The following is a 23,032-nucleotide window of genomic DNA, read 5'->3' as shown; positions in this document are numbered from 1 at the left end:
TAGGATATCAATGTGTCGTCACGAGCTGCAGGGTTTTATTTGGATTTTTCTATGCAAGTTTTTTCGACTCTTATTGTTCGAGTTCCCATTCACTCCCATTATTTGACTGACAGACGGCAACAGTTGGAGTTAAAAATCATCATTTGTGTTCTACTGAAGAAACAAAGTCACCTACATCTTGGATGCGCTTGGGGTAAGCAGATAAACATCAAATTTTCATTTTTGGGTGAACTATCCCTTTAAAGTACCGCGAGAGATTGGAGAACAGACAGCTCCTTATGTTTTTGAAATTCTTTCCCGTGGCCTCGTGATAGCTAGTAAAGAGTCCATCTTATGTACATTTCAGAATCTCGTCAAAAGAACTACAAGCTACTTTTGGCCTACTCTTTTATGAGTACTGTGAATTCGGACACTTCTTTTGTCACACACTGTTTTTCGCCTATAGTATAGGGAAGTATGCGATTTCAGATGCAACAGCTGATGTTATGAAAGAGTCATTGAATAATTCACTCAACCAATACGTTAAAAAGTCGTTCATGTCCAAAAAAGCATTTTATTGTACATATTACTGCTGCTCCGAGCCTCACTCATATGTGACCCGTGCTGGCAAAATGAGTCACAATGAGCAAATTCTCAAAAATGAGTTAGTGTCTAACAAAAACACTTCAAAATGGTGTATGATTTGTTGGAATCAGACAAAAAATGACTGAGCTACACCTGTTTAAATTCGATAGAGTCAGAAAAATCTTGTTAGTTTTCTGAAGTTTCCAAAACAAAATCACCTAGGAACCATACATTAAAATCCCTAGTGGTAATAATACCACCAAATTTGGCACACACCAAATCAAAACCCATATATGGGAAAAATATTCCATAATGCACCGCACGGTATGTTTAGAACAGGGATGGACAACTCCGGTCCTGGAGGGCCAGTGTCCTGCAGAGTTTATCTCCATCCCTGATAAAAACTCACTTGCCTATAACTTTCTACTAATCCTAAAGACCTTGATTAGCTGGTTCAGATGTGTTTGATTAGGGTTGGAGCTAAACTCTGCTGGACACTGGCCCTCCAGGACCGGAGTTGTCCATCCCTGGTTTAGACCAATCACCGAAGGCATTGAGGCTAGAATTGTGAATCCTCACTTGCCTTACGATTCGATTTAATTATGTTTCAGAGAGTAACATTTCAATTATAAAATGATTCTAGATGCATCACGTTGCATCTTTTCCTCATAATAATTCTATCACAATATAGCTATTTTTTGTTATTTTATTAAAGCTATTTACTAGCCTATAATACATTGTAAATGCACATATGTCGAGTTTTACTGCAGATAGGCCTTATTTTTCTAACAAATTATTCTCAAATCATTGTCAATAAACTTCAGTTTCTCATTTTTACAACTTGCCACGTGTATTGTGACAACAAACCTTGCTATCAGGGTTATTTTCTTTTCCTGGGCAATTTTGGTGGCAATGTACACAAAAAAGGTTTGTAACTTTTATCCTTTTTGACTAAAAAGGATAACAGTATTCATCTCTGATTTTATATGCAAATATATTTTCAGTCATCTGAATTGATAAAGTACAATCAATCAAAACCGTTTACAGATGTATCCTTGTGTATCATCCACAAGAGGGACTCATGATCATTTCTGAAAAAGCCCATTCTGGACAGTCTCCACGATTCAGTCACTTCTAGTTAAAAATTATTTCATTCAAATGCCATTCATTGTTGTTGTTGTTCTAAACAAACAAACAACAACAACAACAAAAAATTTCTTTTCTATACTCTTCATGTTTGCATAAAACAACATTCTGTACATAAAGTTAGAGAAAAGAGAGAATATTACCCTTTATTCACAAAATATGTAGATAAATATTCACATAACAGTCAAGGACAGAGATTATTGTAAGACTATACACACATTGTAATTTGAACAAAATTAACTAACATAGAGAGGGCCCATAAAGTATTTGAACATTAAAAAGTTTAAACCTGATATATAAAATAAATTGAATTAAACACAATAATACAGAGCTATTCTCAGATCTAATCTCACAATTTTTTGCATTTCTTTTAAAGGTACAATATGTAACTTTTTTGAACAGTTGAACAGAGAAGATTCTGCTGGCAAAAAGAGAACGTGACAGAGCTTGTAATAAAATGAGAATAAACACTGGCTTGGCTTTTTGGAGATGGCAAGAACTGAGGGATTTGAAATGTTGTAAAAGTGACGAGGAGATGGTGTTTTTACTCAGTATGTGAGTAAGGTATTTTATTGAACAGATAAATTGCCATATGTAGCTCTCTAACAGAGTTCATTGTAAAGCATTATATATTGTGATGTCCTTCCGCAGAATGCATGCAGTTTTGTTTTTTAACCGCTAGAGGGCCAAAAGTTACATACAGTTACATTCTTAAACTTTATATACTCTAAAATGTTTTGCTTAAACTCTGCTCATGCTATCTAAAATTGCTAATAAATGCTTAATATTTTATTATTTAATCCAATGGCATTCAAACATTTATGTGTTCAAATATTTTTAGGTCAACTGTAGATTTAATTGCTTATCCTGTCGGTTGACAGAATTGACAAAAACAAGTAATCAAAATTATCTATTTATAATGATCTAAAAGTTCTAATTTTTGTTACATGCAGGGACAGAATAAATATATTAATGTATATACATATAGGGGATATACACCCATGTCCTTAATTTCCTAATTGTGGAAAAAGCTTGGCCCAAACACAACCCCAAGAACACAAGTCAGCACAAACATAATCCAGAAGATGATAGCCAGAACCTGAACACACATCAGGCTCTTCTTGTGACTCCTCAGAACCTCCATCTCCCGATGCAGCACCCCAGCTGGGTTTACCCTTTCTGTGCCGTCTCCCATCTGCTCCACCCTCAGACTAACAGTGGGCAGGATTATGAAGCGGGTATCCCTCTCCCCCAGGGACAGAACCAACCGCTGGGTCACCGTGGCCAGCCGGGCAGACACCGACGCAGGCAGGCGAAAGGCTACGGGAGGGAGCTGGGCGAGAATCCGTGAGTTGCAGGGGAGAGAGTATGTGTCGCCACCCTGTAGCGGGGTGGAGTGGCGGCACAGGGGGCAGGAGATTGAGGGGGTGCTGTTGGGGTCAGGCGGGTGCAAAGGAGTGAGCTGGATTTTGCGGAGACACTCCGTACAGAAGACGTGAAGGCATTCCAGCATGCGTGGGAGTTTGGAGTCCTGGTCGTACTCCTGATAGCAAACAGGACACTCCACCTCTGGAGACTCTGAAGGCACCTCAGTTTGTGCAGGGGTTGGTTGAGTCTCTGACATGATGGAGGAAGCTGTGATACCACAGAGCTTTTAATCTTCAGTAGAGACTTCCAGAGTCGTCCTCTTCTGAATTAACCTAGAAAAAAAAGTTATTATTTTAACATATGAGCCATATGAGATCCCAGCTATTCATTGAGAAAGAATGTTAGTTTTTGGTGCTATATATGTATGTCCTTAAACATTTTCATATAAACATACAAATTTAAAACACTTTTTATCTGGCAGATTAATCAGGTTTTATCTTCACATGCTATCAGAAATGTCCTACTTCCCACTTCTGAAGTTGTAATTATGAGCTGTGAATTTTTAATTAATCATAACTAACATTTCTTTGTCCTTGCAGGATTAATATTTACGGTTTTGAAACCTAAATGTCCCCAAACCTTGGGCCAAAGTCAGTGCGTGTCTTAATCATGTCTGAATATAACAAAAAGGGAAATGAATACGGCTAGACAACTGTCTAGATATAATAGCCCCATGACATATTGAGTAATCCACAAACTAATAAACCCATGATTTGGGCAGATCTAAATTTCCTTTTACCTAGTAACATAAGGGCTTGAACCCAGACACTAGAGAATCTTACTTCCATACTCAAGTGATAGTGTTTAACGGAGCACTAAAGATCTTATTCCCAAGTGGTAATGCTCAAACAGGCTGAGACGTCGATCGACTTTAACAGGTATTGAAGTACGCTTAGAGTACAAATTCATAGGCGTCTGGAACACCTGGTTTAATTTAAAGGTGCCGTAGAACGTCTTTTTAAAAGATGTAATATAAGTCTATGGTGTCCACTGAATGGGTCTGTGAAGTTTCAGCTCAAAATACCCCATAGATTTTTTAAATTCATTTTTTTAACTACCTATTTTGGGGCATCATTAAATATGCGCCGATTCAGGCTGCGGTCCCTTTAAATTCTCGTGCACCCCACCCCTGGAGCTCGCACTTGCCTTAAACAGCATAAACAAAGTTCACACAGCTAATATAACCCTCAAAATGGATCTTTACAAAGTGTTCGTCATGCAGCATGTCTAATCGCGTAAGTATTGTATTTATTGGGATGTTTACATTTGATTCTGAATGAGTTTTATAGTGCTCCATGGCTAACGGCTAATGCTACACTGTTGGAGAGATTTATAAAGAATGAAGTTGTGTTTATGAATTATACAGACTGCAAGTGTTTAATAATGAAAATAATGACGGCTCTTGTCTCCGTGAATACAGTAAGAAACAATGGTAACTTTAACCACATTTAACAGTACATTAGCAACATGCTAATGAAACATTTAGAAAGACAATTTACAAATATCAATAAAAATATCATGCTATCATGGATCATGTTCGTTATTATTGCTCCATCTGCCATTTTTCGCTATTGTTCTTGCTTGCTTACCTAGTCTGATGATTCAGCTGTGCACATCCAGACGTCATGCCCTTGTCTAATGCTTTGAACATGGGCTGGCATATGCAAATATTGGGGGCGTACACCCCGACTGTTACGTAACAGTCGGTGTTATGTTGAGATTCGCCTGTTCTTTGGAGGTCTTTTAAACAAATGAGATTTACATAAGAAGGAGGAAACAATGGAGTTTGAAACTCACTGTATGTCATTTCCATGTACTGAACTCTTGTTATTTAACTATGCCAAGGTAAATTCAATTTTTAATTCTAGGGCACCTTTAAGTCAGGTGCGTAGGAGAAAATCTACCACAGAGCTCATCGCATTCAAGTGGTTTGTTGTCAGAAAAAAACAGGAATCATGGAGGACACTGGGCTTATTCTTGCCTATTTATTTGGAAAATCTTATTAAAGCCAAAATGACATTTAGAGTCTCATTCACTGACAACCATATAAACATTCACCGGGCTATTTAGTTTCTGGAATTTTGGTCAAATACAGTCTATTTCACTATACACTTCAAATAATTATTTATATATGTAAATATGCACTACTTTAACCAGAAGACAAGGCGTTGTAGCTGTTGTGGAAAAAACTAATAAACAATAGCAGTCACAGCAGCAATCGTTTCCCCCTCGGCCATATTTAAAGTTTGGCTCGCCCAACTGACTTGGGTATGAAAATTATCCCCAATCTTCCCAGTGGTAAATACTACTTGAGAGGGCCTTCATGTCCAATTTTTAACTAGGACACTTGTACGATAATTCTGATGGCACATGAAGGCAGCATAGGAAACAGTGATGCCACCAATTTTTGCAAAAAGAGGGCTTTTGCATTATTTTGAAAAAAAAAAAAAAAAAATCTTTCCACAAGATGAAATAAATCCTATTTTATAGAAGGTGCAAATAAACACAAACACAAAAACTAAACTCATACCGCTGATAAAAACAAAGGGAACAGTATTTAAATTAAAATGGTCAAATATTAAATGTCACACTGGGAATTCTGGGAATGTAAATTTACAAGGTGACCTGTTCTTTTTCACTTCCAAAAACTATAACTGTATTTTACTTTTTCAGGAAATGTCTTGATCTACTACAGTTTTCACCATATAGTATCACTTTTTACGTGTACGCGAGGGTCAGCGTATAATGCGCGTGACGCGAATTCTGTCATCAGAAGAGTATGCGCATACTGTACGCGCACCGCCGGATTTTTGTAACCACGCGTACAGTGTTGCCAACTGCTTTCAATTAAAATGGGCTAAAACTTGTAGCTAAATGTCACTAGATGACATCATAATGGCAAATTCATTGATCTATATAAATATGAATATAGATCAGTGGGCAAAATAAGAATCTAGATAAGGTTTGTCCAAGAAGTTGCTAGATTTGTCCCTAAACTTTTGAAAAAAGTATCAAAAGGGGCAGGGAAGTCACTAAATCTAGTGAAAAAAATCGCTACATATGCAATACTGCGGCGCATACTTCTTCTCTTTTTTTTTTAGCAGTAATTAGTTTGCCGTGCCCTGGCGGCGGTGATTCACAAGGTAGTCAAAGAAAAACTGCATAAACAGAACAGACCGGAATGCATGCAAGGCAAGCTACAGTGACAATGGAGGCCTACATAGACAAGAGATTGTGCGAAGAGGTTAGAAAGTACCCGCATTTGTGTCTACATGGGTTGCAACTCTTCGCGAGAGAAAGCTCAAAACTGCGCATGCGTCGAACGCCTACGTGCGAGTCAAATGAAGTAGCCTATACTTTCCAAGGCTGTGGACATACACTAGCCTACGTGTAAAAAAAAATGAAGTATAGGCCTACCTAGGGCTTTACTGGTAAACCAACAGGTTTTACTGTAGCATTTTACAGTCTTTTTCTGCTAAAATTACAATTATTTTTTACAGAGTATGAAATTAATGACTAACTGTCTTAAGTTTTAAGTGCTACAGTTTGTATGTTCTTTACCATTGTACAAATAAACATGCATATAAAGATGAAACACTCTACTTTTTATTTACAAGATTTTAAACCTGCTTAATCAGGACTCATCTAGTTTATAAAAAAGTGGAACTGACCATTTCACAAGTTACTTCTCTCACACTTCCTGCGCACGAAATCACTTTCGTGATGAAATGTTGAACTGTCTTAGCACAGACTAAAGTGTCACATTGACATGATTGATTAGCCTATTATACTCATACATATACAGTAAATATGAAAGTGTCGCCTTTGGTATCACATTCATGATGATTCATCAGATTTAGCTTTCTTGTGCACATTGAATGGGAAACAGTAGTCTCATAAGCTGCAAGTATTAAAAAAGCTTTCAAGTATTAAATATGTACACATTTATGATAACCGCACATATAAAAATGACAAATATGTCAGGGTTTATTAGAACTGTTTACTTCTAATAAACCCAGCTGTCTGTTTTCTTATTAGTGTTGCAGCAGTTTCAATCCAACTCTCGAGTGGACATATAGTCAGAGCAACCATCACTCACAGGAGGGGCTGCCTAGCAATGCAAGTCTCTAAAGAATTAGCAACAATATCTTAGATGTGCAGACTTGGACTTTTACATGTATGAAAATTTAAGTTCTATGCATTTGTGTTTCATTTACATTTGTAGTTGCAATTTACAATTGTAGCTGAAATAAAATACACAGCATTAAACAAAAAAGCTTGAGATCTGGCCATGTGACTTGCACTTACACAATGGTATTGTTTTCAGAAAGAATAAATGTAGTTACAGTGAAAAGTGGATTATTTATTCAAGAAAATTGGCAACAACATAGAAATGTCAAGTAAATATCTATTAATTTATCAGTGAGTTTATTTGCGTAAGACGGCTTACATTGCTGTCACTCAGTGTTCTATTAGCTCAGTGCATGAAAGATTCACTCACCGGTCCAGCCCCTCTGTTTTCTTTCAAGATGAAGCGGTTTGTGCCTTTTCAAACGTGAGCGCAGGTTCCATTGTGGGACAGTTTAAAGTCACAGGTCAGAAAAAACTCTTGACTCAGCTTTGTCACCATTTAGCACGACCTGCTTTTACGCTGCACGTGTGTTTTTGTACGCTAACCAATGTCTCTTTCTTACAGTCGCTTTCCCTCCCCTGATGCCATGCTTTGTATCGCTGGGGTGGGAGCTGGTTTCACTGACATTTATTATCAAGAGATGACTTGGTTACTAGGAGAGGGAACAGCAACAAGAGCTCTTGTTGCTGTGGGATGCTTTCATAGATGTGCCACTATGCAAAATATTACTTAAATATTACATAAATTTACCTTTGCTTTTGATACAGTACAGTGCTGTGAAAAGCCATGTACACTCCATGAAATTAAAGGGTTAGTTCACCCAAAAATGAAAATTCTGTCATGTATTACTCAACCTCATGTCGTTCCACACCCGTAAGACCTTTGTTCATCTTTGGAACACAAATTAAGATATTTTTGATGAAATCCGATGGCTCAGTGAGGCCTGCATTGAAAGCAAGTTAATTTACATTTTCAAATGCCCAGAAAGGTACTAAAGACACATTTAAATCAGTTCATGTAACTACAGTGGTTCAACCTTAATGTTATGAAGCGACGAGAATACTTTTTGTGCGCCAAAACAACAAAATAAGGACTTTATTCAACAATATATAGTGATGGGCGATTTCAAAACCCTTCTTTGTGAAGCTTCAAAGCTTTATGAATCTTTTGTTTCGAATCAGTGGTTCAGAGCGCCAAAGTCACGTGATTTCAGTAAACGAGGCTTCATTACATCATAAGTGTTTCGAAATTTCAATGGTTGACGTTACTTTGGCAATTTGATACGCGCTCTGAACCACTTATTCGAAACAAAAGATTCGTAAAGCTTCAGTCCAGTGTTGTTTTTGACCATATTAACTTTCATATATGGACAGAAACAGGTAAAACCTTCTTCAAAAAAAATCTTCTTTTGTGTTCCGCAGAAACATGTCAGTCACACCAAGTTGAAACATCACGAGGATGTCAGTAAATCATGACAGAATTTTCCTTTAAGCACTGAAGAACACGGCACCATCATGCCAAAACCAAAAGAGGAAGGTTTATGCATCTAGAAAGGCATTAAATACTTTCACTTATCATTGCTGTTCAAATAAAGTTGGGCATTATTATGCCCATTAAATAAGGACAGCACATTTCATAGTATACACTTACTTTTTCCACACACAGATTATATTTGGCACTGTAACAATCCATGTTATTGTTGCATTAGTAAATGATTAAGAGCTTTTTGCCCTTGAACTCATGAGACTGCAGACGGTCACAGGTTTTGCTTTGTTTTAATGAGTGTTTAACAGCACGTTCAACTTGACTGGAAGTGATATATAATCAGCCAGCGTTTTTTCATGGATAACATTCTCAACTTCCTTTGACCTTTTTTTTTCTTGATCACGTATAACACGTCAGGTCTCCTCTTTCAGGATTTACTAGGAAACACAGAAATTATGTACTTTTTAGGTATTGCTACAATAATTTAATATCACACACACACACACACATGTGTGATATTAAGTTATTATATTATAATTATATATATATATATATATATATATATATATATATATATATATATATATATATATATTATAAATAAAGTTGGGGCATTATTATACCTAATTACATTTAAAAAAGGACATTTAAAAAAAGATTTTTTTTGTGTGTGTTTAGATCAAAGTTAATAGTTTGCCAACATTTTCAATAAGATATATATTGAAAATGTTGACAAAATATTAACTTTGACCTAAACACAAAAGCATTAGATAACTGATTAAACAAATGTGGGTTCTGGAGAAGAAAGCTGAGAAGAAAACACTCTGAGGAAGGGACAGCCGGCTAAAGCCAGTTTAGAAACAGTGCGGCACACCCAAGCCCAAGTAAGGGAATGACGGGGAGGGAAATTACAGGAGAGGAGTGCATTCTGGGAAATAACAGTGGGGTGAAGAGGTTTTGTTTGGATAAGGCTCTCAGCTCTGGTGTATTGTATATCCCTTACTGTAATCATTTGTTTATTTTTATAAAACAGTTGTTTGCTCCAAACTTACAGAAGGGGAACTCAATGTTTCATAAAGACATTGATTCTGGTAAACTAAGTAGGGAAAAAGGGCCATTGTATGTGACATATATAATAATTGTACTGTTGTCTTGTACAGTGTCAACTGTCAAAAACCTTACATAATTCTGTGAGACAAGTCTGACAAGTTAAATGTCACCTTGAATCTAAAAATACCTTTAAAAAAACTTTATAATTAATTAATTATACAGCATTTTTTAAAAACAATTCAGTGCGGGTGAATTCAGGTAAACTGAGCCTCTTTGTCATTGATTTACTGGATTTACCAGAATTAACCCTACATATCAGTAAGATCTAGACACCCACACACTGGCCAAGTTTCAGTTTTCCCTTTTGGGAACATAGCCTATGTGCCTTCATAAATCTAAAATGCCTGGCAAAATCAGTAAATGGGGAATTCCGACTTAATACAAGCTTTAATTATTTCTATTTAGGGCAACAAGTGAACTGACAAATAACAAATACAAGTGTACAGAAATATGGTAAGATACGTAGGCCAATCTGATTTAACTTTTGATAAAGTTATGTCATGCATTTGGAGGCCAGAAAAGGACTGTAGTCTGTCTGAAGGTAAATGACATCACCGCGTTTAGAGCTGATGACATCACTGTGTTTGGAAATGCAAGTCCTGTTGCTAAAGGGAGTGTCGCTAAGGGGTGTGTGTGTGTGAGTCCAAAACTTAAGCTCCTCCCTCCTACGTACTGCCTTCACTAAACAACTATATAAGAATCCCCAACGTGAGTCACCGGCACTTTACTATCAAGAGCTTCAAGAAGAGTTCGCAACAAGAAACATGCAACAGGACACAATGGTTCCAGAAATGGAGTGCGGAATCTGCTACCAATCTTACAACACCGGTCGGCGGTGTCCTCGGCAGCTGAGCTGCAAACACTCGTTTTGTGAGAGCTGTCTGTCGATGCTCGCGCAATCCGCGAAGATTCCCGAGCCCCGGATAGCGTGTCCGCTGTGCCGTCACTCCACGTCGCTGTCAGATGCGAGAGTCCAGGAGAACCTACCCGTAGACGAGGACATTTTTGAGCGGCTAGTATCCGCGGGCAGCTTGGAGGAGTGTACGGATGACGACGAAGACACCGAGGAGCCCAAGCAGGACGCGTCCAGCCCACCAAAAGAGGATGTTTCACCGCCACCAAGATCACGAAAAGGACACCTGATGAAATGCATACGGCGCCTGTGTAAAAAAGTCAACGGGGATGTGCGGAGAAGTGAGTATTTTACCTCGATAACGTGCTTTTGTAAACAGTCATGTGCGTTTGAATGTCTTTAATAATACTTAAATTAAGTACCTAAAGAACTAATTGTCATGTGTGTCACTTGTGTTTTCAGATTGCATGACTGATGCGGACTTGAAGGACCTGGCAATGATGTCCTGCTACATGATGTGAAAAGTTGTTGAACTGTTGTTCTCAGACATTCCAAAAGATGAAACCACACATGCATGATTTAAGAGACCAGGTGTAATCATTTGAATCAACGACTGGAAAACGTACTGCTTTACTGCTATTCCGAATAATTGGGATGGGCATGGCTCCTTCCATGTCTGTGGGTGTCAGTGCCCTGCCTCAAGCTAATGGGTGACAACTCGCAATGGGAGCCTATAAATGCCATGTGTTTGTGTTTGTGTTTCCACTGAAAAGGTGGAATGTCAGTGCCTGCGGGACACAGGAGGACTGTTTGCTTTTGGGTGTGACTTGTTGCCATAGCAGACATTTAGGGTTGTCCCAGAGCAACCCATAAACATAAACAAAACATGATAAAAAAAAAAAATGCTGAAATGAACTACATTGCCAATAGATTATTCATTTTTTAGGCCAATGTAATTTTTTTTGGTGCTGTTTTTTGCTGTTACAAAATCATGGAAAGAAAAAAAGAAAGAAAGAAAGCGGGTTTCTCCTTTTTAATTGTCATTTAATTGTACTGAAGAATTGCTATGAAATGTTACTTGTATTTGTTGTATCCTTTTAATTAAGAAGTTTTTCAGTGTTACATTTGTATCAAATGATAGAGCCTAAATTATGTTTGTACTTTTTTTAATAAGTTTCACGATCACAAATTTATTTTATGTATTTATTTTTAAGTATTTTTCTACATTTTTATTAAGATAAAATATGGAATTACTGTATACTGCTACATTTGTACCAAATAAAAGTTTTTATTATTTATAATTAATTCAGTTTAGCACACTGTTTGTCTTGTACTTGTTTTAGAAAATAATAGAGTCTCACATATTCATATTTTTAAAACCCATGGAAATATGTGAGAATGTGCATGTCTTTAGCTTTAAATGCATTCAGGTGGACCTCATCAGTGATCAGCATGATACTGATCAGCAATGTTAGCGTATCAGGGAACCTACATCAGTAGGGTAATTTTGAGCAGGTGTGACAAAAAGCTTTGTGTGGCACGTAAACACAAGTTCATTAGTCCTTAAAACATGTTTCTTCAATACTATCTGAGGTAAGCATTCAGAGCTTCATTGCAACAGTTCATAAATACATTTTTCCATTGTTGTAATTCTTAAGAATGACTACTTTTTTATAGACTGCCATTGGTTTGTTTGGTTCTCTCTGTTGTGGGATGTTTTCCTGAACTGTCAGTAGGTAAGGTTTAGTTTTAAAGAATAATCTCAGTCTGTAAATATTTAGATTGGCTATGGGTGTTTTTCAGAAAATATATTGCATAAACTCGCTTTAAATTTCCTGCCATATCCATTTAGAAATGACTAAATATATTGTTGGTTCATCACCAATGTCTTTAGGAGACATCACGGAAAATGATCCAAAGATCAAAAGACAAGCGTTGGAAAATTTCAGAAGTGTTCATCCAGCCATCCAAAATTCAATGAGAAGCACTCTTAATGTAGAACAATTTAACAACCAATATCAGCTGCCGAGGATCAACTCCTCTCCATATAGCCTGAGGAATTATGGCATTGCCAAAAATCCAAGCTTCAGTCCCACTGAGGCAAGAGCTTCTGTTATCTATTACCGTTCAGTCCCAAATAAGATCTCATCCAATGTCAATAGTAGAAATAATCCTGTTGATTATTCAAGCGTCAAATATGATGGAATTGATGCCAAAAGAAGCTATGCTTTCCAAACGGTACACCAGGAACAAAATCCTTTACACTTCACAGAGAACCAAAAGAGCTCTGATATGAATCTGGCCCCAAGACTGATGAAGAACGGTCTGGTGAATGAGATGAATGCAGCAGATGTGTTTAGACCTGGGTCATTTGGATATCAGCATATTTCAAAATCTAAAACGGAAATGTATCCAGACAGTTCAAGACCATTAGGACTCAATGAACCCTATTTGAGGGAAAATATTTCTTCCCAGCCGATCACCAGACTGACACATGCTGAAAGAATTCCAACCAATTACATGTCTGGAAGCTCAACAGTGAATCATGATATGAGGCACGAAAGTGATAGAAATGTCTTATTTGATAACGTTCTTCAAAACAATCGTCAGAATCAAAAAGACGTACCATCAAGTATGTCTCTCTCAGTAGTAAGAACAAATCAACAAGAGAGCAAATCATTGCCAAGTGCCTTTTCTACTGGGACCGAAGTCATTTCCCATGAGAATATGAGGGACGTAGCTCTTTCCAAGGTGTTCAAACCTCCAGCAGTTCGAACCCCAATTGCTCCAGTATTTAAGATGTCAAATTCAAATGGAGGTCAAAGCATCCTTCCCTTTAAAAAAGCTCAGATGTTTTCTTCCCAACGTGATCAGGTCAAGCAGTCTGACTCTGAAAGGCTTGCTAGTCCAAAAGCAAATTCGCGAAGTAGCTTTAAGTATGGAAATACAAAATCTGCCATGAGCAGCTACACCGACAAGGACATTCAATCGACATTGACGCAAAATGGTTACCAAAATAAGGGACGAAGTAGTCCGAATTATACGCCCATTCAAATGTTTCACAGTCAAAAGAAGTATGATCATTTGACAAGTATGTCTGCCATCAGGCCTTCAGAGACCAATGGTGGCCGCTCTTACAAAGGGTTCCTATCAAATGAAAACAGTGGCATCCAAATGCAGAAGTCTTCGTTATCTAACCAGTCAAAACAGGGCACACATTTGACCCCACGAATGCAGTTTGCAAAGAACACATTGTTTTCAGAACATGCACGTTTTAATCTACCAGACACAACATATCATTTATTAATGAAGCCAAGTCAGCATAATGCACGAAATAGGACAGATCTTAATTCCTCCAGCCAAAGTACAGTACAATCATTACTCACTAAAAACGATCCTTTGCCAAGTCCCGTGCTAGGTAACACAATGAAGAGAGTCCATAGCGTTAGTCCATTTGTGTCCGCTACTCAAGGCACTGCTAAAAATTCAGGTATGTCTAGCAGCCAAAACCGACCATATTATCTGACTTCTAAAAAGCCATATGCTTTTAAAGGTTTCACCTTTGTCCCTACATTGCAGATATCTCTACAAAATACAGAAATGCACTCTGGCCAAAAGCCTTTCATAAACTCTTCATCTAATGTGCAATATGCCCCTGCTCGTCCGCGTTCAGCCCTAAGTGCACTCGCTCAAAAGCCCTTGATACATAATAGCTATGAAAAGACACTTTTCCAGTTCAAGGACATTGAAACAAGCAAAGAAAAGCAACCTGATCGGGATCAGACAGATTCTTTTGATAATGGACCTCAGCGTGAAACGGTCTCTTCTACTGAAGCTGCAAGTAACACCATGACTGACGCTCCAAAGCACCATGTTAGAGCTCAAGCTTTAGCGATGAAAGTAACTGGCACAAATACTTCAGCAGGTCTTGGTACAAATAATGGAGCAGGTTCCCTTCAGAACTATCTTAAAATAGGGTATGATGGATTACAACTGGATGAAGTTCAGTCAAAAACATCTCAGAGGTGGATTTCAAGCAAGTTTTCTTCAGCACAGAACACTCCAGCTCAGACTGAATCTAACCAAGGTGAAATCCCAACAGTGAGATCCTCAAACGCCAGGTTTGTTGGACCAAACATGTATTCAGCATCCATGAAATCTATCACCAGTCATGAGAATCCCACATCAGAGCTTGTTCTTCCGATCTATAAGTCTTCTCTTATGAACAAAGTGACTGGATATTCTCGAATAGGCAATGCTGTTATCCAGCCACTTCGCCAGTATAACTTCAAGGAACATAAAGGTCTGGTAAATCCAGCAAAGGAAATTAAGGACAGAAACTCAGTTGGAGTAACACAATCAAATATTAGTGAAAGTTACAGTGCCACACAACTGAGACCAACAAGCAGCATTGTGATTGGTAGGCGGGTTGAAGTGACTCAAGAAGGAACAGGATCTAGAAAATATTCAAACCAGAATATCCATGAAATCCCATCTTCTCCATTTGCAATATACAGATCTGCTGATGTTAATAATCTTAAAACCAATAGCTTGTCAACTATATACAGATCTGCTAACAAACTTTACAGTAAATCTAACATCCAACAAGCTAACGTAACTTCAGACTGGACGAATAAAATGACTAAAATCTCCAATACAGATATCGACCTCAGTGCTGTCGGTGTGTCCCAGGCATCAAGACCCACAAGCAGCTTTGTTGTCGGAAGGTACGTTAATAAAGTTTCAACCAAATCAAATCGCAACATGTCTTCAACAAAAACAGGTCTTAACTATTATAAACCAGTTCGGTTTTCAGATATAGCAGGCAGTGCTTCCTTCACTAAACCACGTTCTTCTGACAGCAGGGCAAAGGGAGAAAAGTATCTCAGTGTTCAAAACGGCTCCACTTCAACCCCACGGATGGAAGAAGGCTTTAAAGAGCCGCTTTTTGACACTACAATAGGCAGTTCCTCTATGACCTCTGCCTTACAAAATGAAACTGATGAAAGTACAGTGGATTTAAGTGGGCCTGAGCTTACGCCAACAGCTGCTATAGACACCACCACAGAATCTCAGCAGTCATTTACAGAAGAATATACTCTACCTCAACCAACCGTCTATTCCTCTGAGCCACAGCTGGATCATACTACACCTACAGCAGAGGGTATTGAGGGAACATTTATACCCACTTTGTTGGTCACAGTTCCCTTAGGATGAGATGTGCCTCTTTCTCTTTTTAACTGTATCCAATGGCAGCCGTCATTGACGCCGACAGACTGCAATGTGAGGCGTTTCTCTCTTCTGTAGGTAGATGGCGCCAGATCTGTCATCAAATTGAATTTGCATTAAATTTGTGAGTTCTGAGTTTCATAGTAGTTTTCTCTTTACTTCCCTTTTGATAAACAACATTTGTTCAAATAATTTAGTTAATATTTATCCATGTTCTTTTCAAGTATAGTAAAATATTCAGCTTAAGATGTCTTATATCAGAGTCTGCTAACCCTTTCATACAAATTTAAGAAGTTTTTTTTTTGTCATTGAACATAATGAAATTAGTTTATTTGTGGAGATGGAATCCCCATGGATCTGGGTCCAGTTCGCTGGAAATGTCCTTAAAATTTCCAAGTTGTCTTTTCTGAGTACTGCTGAAAAACTGTGATGTTAGTTGTTCAGGCAAAACCTGAAACCTAATCACACACTGGAAAGAATTTTAATTTCTGCATTGGTTCAAATTTTCCTGAAATGTACTGATATTTTAATGAAGGAAAAGTCATGTTTGAGAGAGGATCTTATATTGTTCAGTAACTTTTAATTTCAAGATAATTAATATGCTTGTGCTATAATTTAAAGGGATAGTTCACCCAAAAATGAAAATTTGATGTTTATCTGCTTACCCCCAGGGCATCCAAGATGTAGGTGACTTTGTTTCTTCAGTAGAACACAAATGATGATTTTTAACTCTAAAACGAACAGTATTTATATCATTTTTTTTACCTCTAAAACAACACTATGTCCAACTGCGTTCAGCATCCGGTTAGTGAGGTCAAAAACGACGGAACTGATGACGTAACTGATGTCTTGCGCTCTGCTTCAATGAGTGCGAGACCTCACTTCCGTTGTCAGAGCACGTTCAGACCTCACTAACCGGAGGGCACCTTGGATGTGGAGGGCAGTTGGACATAGTGGTGTTTAAGAGGTAAAAAAAATGATATAAATACTGTTCGGTTTCTCACACAAACCGATCATTTCGTGTCTTAGGACATCAATGTGTCATCACGAGCCACAGTCATGTTTTTTTGACTCTTATAGATGGAGTTCCCATTGACACGCATTATACGGCTGATAGACGGCAACGGTTGTAGTTAAAAATCATCATTTGTGTTCAGCTGAAGAAACAAAGTCACCTACATCTTGGATGCCCTGGGGGTAAACAGAAAAACATAAAATGTTCACTTTTGGGTGAACTATCCCTTTAAAGACGTATAATTATATAATTAAATGCCAGACTTTCAGAAATATTCTCTGGTTAAGATCAGGCACTTTAACTGTATTCAACTTCTTTATACAGTGGCATGAAATATGGACCTTTAGCCAATATTCACTGAGCAATTGCGAGTTTACATGATGATGCCAGCTTGGTTAATTGTGTGATATATAAAACACAAAACAGAACCCATCAAATCCATTGCCAAAAAGTCAGGTTTGTGTGGTGGTTTTTCTATCAAAGTAATATCACTTCCTACAGAATGATGTCATAAGGACTTGTCTTTTGTTTTGTACTGACATAAACTGTAAACTTGTCCCTCAAATCTGATTGGGTGATTGGAATGTTGTTGCAGGATAAACAAAGATGTTGATCCAGGAACATGCTGTATTTGGTGAAATCACATTTAGATGGCACAAAAATGTATTTCTGAAATAAGATTTACTCAGTTACTAATCAAAATGGAATCATTTCACTTTTTAAACAATATGTTAGGAAGGTTGATCCAACAATACTTTTTCCAGTGCATGTGCCTCAGATGGCCACCAGATGGGATGTGAGCGCTGTCAGAATGATCTCACAGGGTTCTTGGAGTTCATTGTGGAGCTGTGCATTTTCTTCTTTGATTAGGACTGAACTGCCAAAAAGGATTAAAAAAAAAAAAAGTACCTGAAGGCATATGTATTTGAGCATGCCTGCAATGTGAAAACACACAATTATCATTCTGAACTATTTAGCATGCAAAAAAGAAAAATACCCACTGGAATTAAAGTGTTGATTTCTGACTCATCAAAAAAACATCATAATATTAATCCTCAATGACAGAGTTTTGCTTCTGCAATAGCATAAAAACGGTAACAGCCACATTTGTAAGAACGACCTCTAACCTTTTCCAATTAGAAGGGCCTAAGCAAGCAAAAAATCCCCTTGTCTACGCTCCATCCATGCTGCCCAGCATGAGGCCAGGACAAAGAAAAAAACTGGGGGTTTTCTGTCAATCATGACCACATACATTGTACAATGGATTACCACACTACCCCCTTAAAAATGCTTTGAACATTCCACTCTCTTAAGACGTTTGCACTGAGAATCTAAAACATTACTGTTTGAAAAAGTTTGATATTTTTAATGATTTTCCAATTGCAATTTAGTTTGACAAGTAAACAGAGGTTAAAAGACAAAAATGCCTCTCTGAACACGTTGCATTCTGTCGTTTTCTCGCCCAAGTCTTCTTGTTTCCCTCCCTCCGTCCCTCCCTCTTTCTGCGGGGGAATTCTGTAGCATGTGTCTGTGGGATCTCAGGCAGCTCTTGGGGAAAATAAAATATAGAGGCCCCGCAGTGACGTGACCCCTCCCCGCTCTCGCACCACTCGGCTATTCACGCTCTGTACAGCTAGTCTCAGGCTGCTGCTTGGGTACAGGGAGCCTTTTTGTTTGGATGTGAAGCCAACGTCTGATAACTTCAGCCTCAGCCATTCAGAATGAGCCTCTAAATCTCATCTAAGCTTCCTCAGTTTGACTATCTAAACTCACGTCTGTCATTGCTATTGCAGCGAGTTGCACATAAACACGTTAATAGGCTAAATATGGCCACATGTCTTTAGCAGGAGAGATGGTGATACATGTAGTGAAAGAAACTGGCAAGAGAAAAGGGTCAGAAAGAAAGCTGTTTTTGTTTAGCGATAATGACAGGGTATTAAAATGCATTAAAACATAATTACCCTCCATGCTGTGGGCGATGAGTATGCACAGCAAAACTACTGTTCCCCATCGACCTGCGTCTGCTGAACTTTGGTTGGACCTTCCACTCAAACGAATGAGCAATCAATGAGGCTCATGGATTAAACACATTACTGATTCAACTGTGTCTGATTTAAATCTGTGAGGACAGGAGAGGAAAGAGAGGACTGTAAGAAAGAACATAAAAACTGAATTAGCTTGTTATAATAACCAAGACTAGTACTCTGTCTCTGTAACTCCATTTCTCATGTGCACATACTCACTTGCCTTCCTGCCTTGCTGAGCCAAAAGGGAAATAATAAAGCAGGAAGACTTCCTGCTGTAGCTCAGCTGTATGAGAGTATGTTGCAAGGCTAAAGCCGTTAGCAGCCGTATAAAATTAGCATAAGGTGAAAGGTAACAACTTTGAGGCTGGACTGGGGTGAGCAGGGCACAACCATGGAAGGGCTAGTTGTAACTCACATGGTTTAAAAGTTTCCACACATGCTAGCATGACAAAATTAGGTATTTACAAAATTTTACAAAAAACAAAATTATATTATTATTATTATTATTATTTATATATACAGTCAAACTTCAATTAAAACGTTCACCGCGCTCTCCCAGATAATCAGGCGCCAGGACCTATATTTCAAATTAAAAATACCAAAGAGGTCTGCACTCTAAAAAACTTTAATTGAGATACACAGGAGATAAGATGACACTTTGACTTGACCATGTTTTGTGTGTTATCTGACATAATTAAGATTACTTTTTTCTGACACAGTTTAATTCTGAGATCTTGTCATATTTTATTACCATTTTTTAAAACTATAGTGAATAAACTGTATTAATGAATGAAATGTTATATATATATATATATATATATATATATATATATATATATATATATATATATATATATATATACAAACCCGATTCCAAAAAAGTTGGGACACTGTACAAATTGTGAATAAAAAAGGAATGCAATAATTTACAAATGTCATAAACTTATATTTTATTCACAATAGAATATAGATAACATATCAAATTTTGAAATGTCATGCCAAATATTGGCTCATTTTGGATTTCATGAGAGCTACACATTCCAAAAAAGTTGGGACAGGTAGCAATAAGAGTCCAGAAAAGTTAAATGTACATATAAGGAACAGCTGGAGGACCAATTTGCAACTTATTAGGTCAATTGGCAACATGATTGGGTATAAAAAGAGCCTCTCAGAGTGGCAGTGTCTCTCAGAAGTCAAGATGGGCAGAGGATCACCAATTCCCCCAATGCTGCGGCGAAAAATAGTGGAGTAATATCAGAAAGGAGTTTCTCAGAGAAAAATTGCAAAGAGTTTGAAGTTATCATCATCTACCGTGCATAATATCATCCAAAGATTCAGAGAATCTGGAACAATCTCTGTGCGTAAGAGTGCGTGTGGCATGGGCAGCTTACACATCTGGAAAGGCACCATCAATGCTGAAAGGTATATCCAAGTTCTAGAACAACATATGCTCCCATCCAGGCGTCGTCTCTTTCAGGGAAGACCTTGCATTTTCCAATATGACAATGCCAGACCACATACTGCATCAATTACAACATCATGGCTGCGTAGAAGAAGGATCCGGGTACTGAAATGGCCAGCCTGCAGTCCAGATCTTTCACCCATAGAAAACATTTGGTGCATCATAAAAAGGAATAAGATATTGAAATTTGAAACTTCCACATCATTGCATTCTGTTTTTATTCACAATTTGTACAGTGTCCCAACTTTTTTGGAATCGGGTTTGTGTGTGTATATATATATATATATATATATAGAGAGAGAGAGAGAGAGAGAGAAATAATTGTAATAATATTGTAATAATTAATATTAATGCAGCCTTGGAGAGAGTAAGAGACTTTCTTTCAAAAATATTAAAAAAATGACCACACTTTTGAAAAGTAGTGTAATATATTCCCTTTCTGTGTACATATTTACTAGACTTTTTTTCTGCTTTTTTTTTTTTTAAATATCTACTGTATTTTTCTGTACAATGCACATTTTCTGTATGCTTGTGATCTGTATGAAGACAACATTCCAAAGCCATTCACAACCCATTTTACTTTATGTCTAAATGAAACGGGATATTTCATTACAAAAAAATATAGCGCATATTTTTTATACTTATACATCATATATTGGGAATTTATTGGGCTGGAAAAAAAATATGTGTGAATGGAGTCAAAACTGGATGTGATTTACTAAAACAAATCTTATAGAGATTGGTTATTTGTTGCATGGTCAAATAAAGAAAATAAATACTTTAAAGTCACCATGAAACCAAAATGGACAATTATTGTTTTTCTATGAAATATTGCTGTATTTATTATAAATAATTTATCTGTGCACATCATTAAAAAAAAAAAAAAAAAGTACCCTCATAATATTTAATCAAAATAACTCCCCCTTTTTCTTGCAGCAACACCTCTTCACTGATTACATTAAATGGTGGGAGGGCACGACAACCTGTCACTCACATGAGATCAACCAATAGAAAACCACAACCATCAAACCATCCAATCAATTCCCCATGGATAAAATTAAGTCCCACCCTACATTTTTTTTTCTTGTTCGAGAAGCCGCCTTCACTTGCTTATATGTCACTATAGTGAAGAAAAGAATATTGCAACTTCTGTTTCATGTTGACTTTAAATAAGGTATTGTACTAATTTCTGAAACTTGCTTGAGGTTTAGTTTTGTATTATGTTGCGCAATTTACTTCAAAATGACATTGTGAAATAAATATATTGAGAAAAGTCAAAGGTAAATTAAATTAAAGTTAAAATTCTGAGTTAAATTTACTCAGAATTTTTCAAAAACGTGTTATTTCCATCATTAACTGTTAAAAGGTTAAATGCATAACAGTTTTCGGTATCTATAAAAGTGTCCTAAAATAAACACACACACATTGGGTTTTTATGTTGTATGGGGACATTTCATAGACATAATGATTTTTATATTGTACAGACTGTATATTCCTTCCTCTAACCCTAAACCTACTCATCACAGAAAACTTTCTGCATTTTAACATTTTCAAAAAACTTTTGATTTGTAAGCTGGACCAAAAAAATTTCCCCATAAGGTCAAGCATTTCAGATATTGCCAACTTTGTGGTGACATTTTGTTTCCATAACTTAGGTTTTACCTGAACACACACACACACACGCACGTTGGCTTTAGATTTTTATGGGGATATTCCATAGACATAATATCTTTTATACTGTATAAACTGTAAAAAACATGATATAGTATGATTTATAACCTTTTTCCTCATGGGATCCCACAAGATCAAAGGTTTCTGGTATTACTATCCTTGTGGGGACATTTTGTCCCCTACAACGTAGGGAATACCTGAACCACCCACAAACACACACTAATCTGCTGCTGACAGATACATGGCTGTAGCTAAGAGCTGCTGCTACATTCAGTTTTTTGCAACATTTTTGTCACTACTTTTCTTGTCAAAAGTTCAAAAGAGTCATGCATTTTTTTTCCCCCTATAACCTTCAGCCGTGTGCTGAACCACAGACCCTGGGGACCAGGCGGTAAAAATACCGACACGTGTGGATTACAACCAGGTCATGGGTGGAGCACAACTTCACAGCTGTGTTTCTCCTGTAGGTGAGAGTGTGAGAGTGTTTGTGTCATCATGTGCAAAGGCCATCAGGTTTTTCCTGCATGTGCTGCTGATGTGCACAAGAAAATAAAATGCTGCTGCATAGCAAGTGTTTCTCAGTGCTGCAGAGTTTGAGGTTTAATTCACCTTGAGAAGAGCTGTCCCAGGGCCACTGTGTGTTCTGAATAATACAAGTACTCCTCTAGTAAAAAGCCACCCATGCATATGTGCCCTCACTTCCAATCCTAGACGCCCAGCCTTCTACCGATGTCAGTGTGTGCGCATAACAAGTTGAAACCAGACCTTCCACATAAAGATCTCTTTTGTGCTGGTGAAACGTGCATGAAAAATGTGTGGAATGACTCTTAAGACTCTATATTCGAGGTATCAGCTCGGAGTAAAGCTAGACAGCTTGCTATTCATAGACGTATAGCCTGTGATGATGTTA

The 23,032-nt window shown here is 37.5% G+C and overlaps 3 protein-coding genes and 1 long non-coding RNA gene across 7 annotated transcripts; 2 read left to right on the top strand and 2 right to left on the bottom strand.

The window, feature by feature from the left end:
* Positions 1–1,123: 1,123 nt before the first annotated feature.
* si:ch73-335l21.2 (RING finger domain-containing protein) lies at positions 1,124–8,097 on the bottom strand. Its single transcript, XM_048185803.1, has 2 exons — positions 7,640–8,097; positions 1,124–3,410 (listed from the first exon to the last, which is right to left on the bottom strand). Exon 2 carries the CDS (start codon positions 3,332–3,334, stop codon positions 2,726–2,728), a length of 609 nt encoding a protein of 202 aa, XP_048041760.1. The 5' UTR covers positions 3,335–3,410; positions 7,640–8,097; the 3' UTR covers positions 1,124–2,725.
* A 2,478-nt stretch (positions 8,098–10,575) lies between these two features.
* On the top strand, positions 10,576–11,607 carry si:ch73-335l21.4 (E3 ubiquitin-protein ligase-like). The gene is made up of 2 exons (XM_048185802.1): positions 10,576–11,059; positions 11,181–11,607. Exons 1-2 carry the CDS (start codon positions 10,630–10,632, stop codon positions 11,237–11,239), a joined length of 489 nt encoding a protein of 162 aa, XP_048041759.1. The 5' UTR covers positions 10,576–10,629; the 3' UTR covers positions 11,240–11,607.
* A 550-nt stretch (positions 11,608–12,157) lies between these two features.
* Positions 12,158–16,084, top strand: LOC125265522. 2 transcript variants are annotated; one of them, XM_048185801.1, is made up of 4 exons: positions 12,158–12,311; positions 12,396–12,454; positions 15,379–15,445; positions 15,584–16,084. In XM_048185801.1, the coding sequence occupies exons 1-4, from the start codon at positions 12,289–12,291 to the stop codon at positions 15,933–15,935; spliced, it is 501 nt and encodes a 166-aa protein (XP_048041758.1). In that variant the 5' UTR covers positions 12,158–12,288; the 3' UTR covers positions 15,936–16,084. The 2 variants fall into 2 exon arrangements, with proteins under 2 accessions (XP_048041758.1, XP_048041757.1); XM_048185800.1 differs by having other exon boundaries at positions 15,581–16,084.
* Positions 16,085–17,130: 1,046 nt separating this feature from the next.
* On the bottom strand, positions 17,131–19,497 carry LOC125265525. 3 transcript variants are annotated; one of them, XR_007184270.1, is made up of 3 exons: positions 19,206–19,497; positions 18,924–19,109; positions 17,131–17,839 (listed from the first exon to the last, which is right to left on the bottom strand). It is a non-coding gene; the product is annotated as an uncharacterized LOC125265525 (long non-coding RNA). The 3 variants fall into 3 exon arrangements; XR_007184269.1 differs by having other exon boundaries at positions 17,131–17,834; XR_007184271.1 differs by having other exon boundaries at positions 17,131–17,834; positions 18,924–19,081.
* Positions 19,498–23,032: the final 3,535 nt, after the last annotated feature.

Source organism: Megalobrama amblycephala, linkage group LG3 (assembly GCF_018812025.1).
Source record: "Megalobrama amblycephala isolate DHTTF-2021 linkage group LG3, ASM1881202v1, whole genome shotgun sequence".
Classification (NCBI taxonomy): domain Eukaryota; kingdom Metazoa; phylum Chordata; class Actinopteri; order Cypriniformes; family Xenocyprididae; genus Megalobrama; species Megalobrama amblycephala.
Note: the sequence above shows the minus strand (reverse complement) of the source record. Positions and strands in the feature narration are given on the sequence as shown.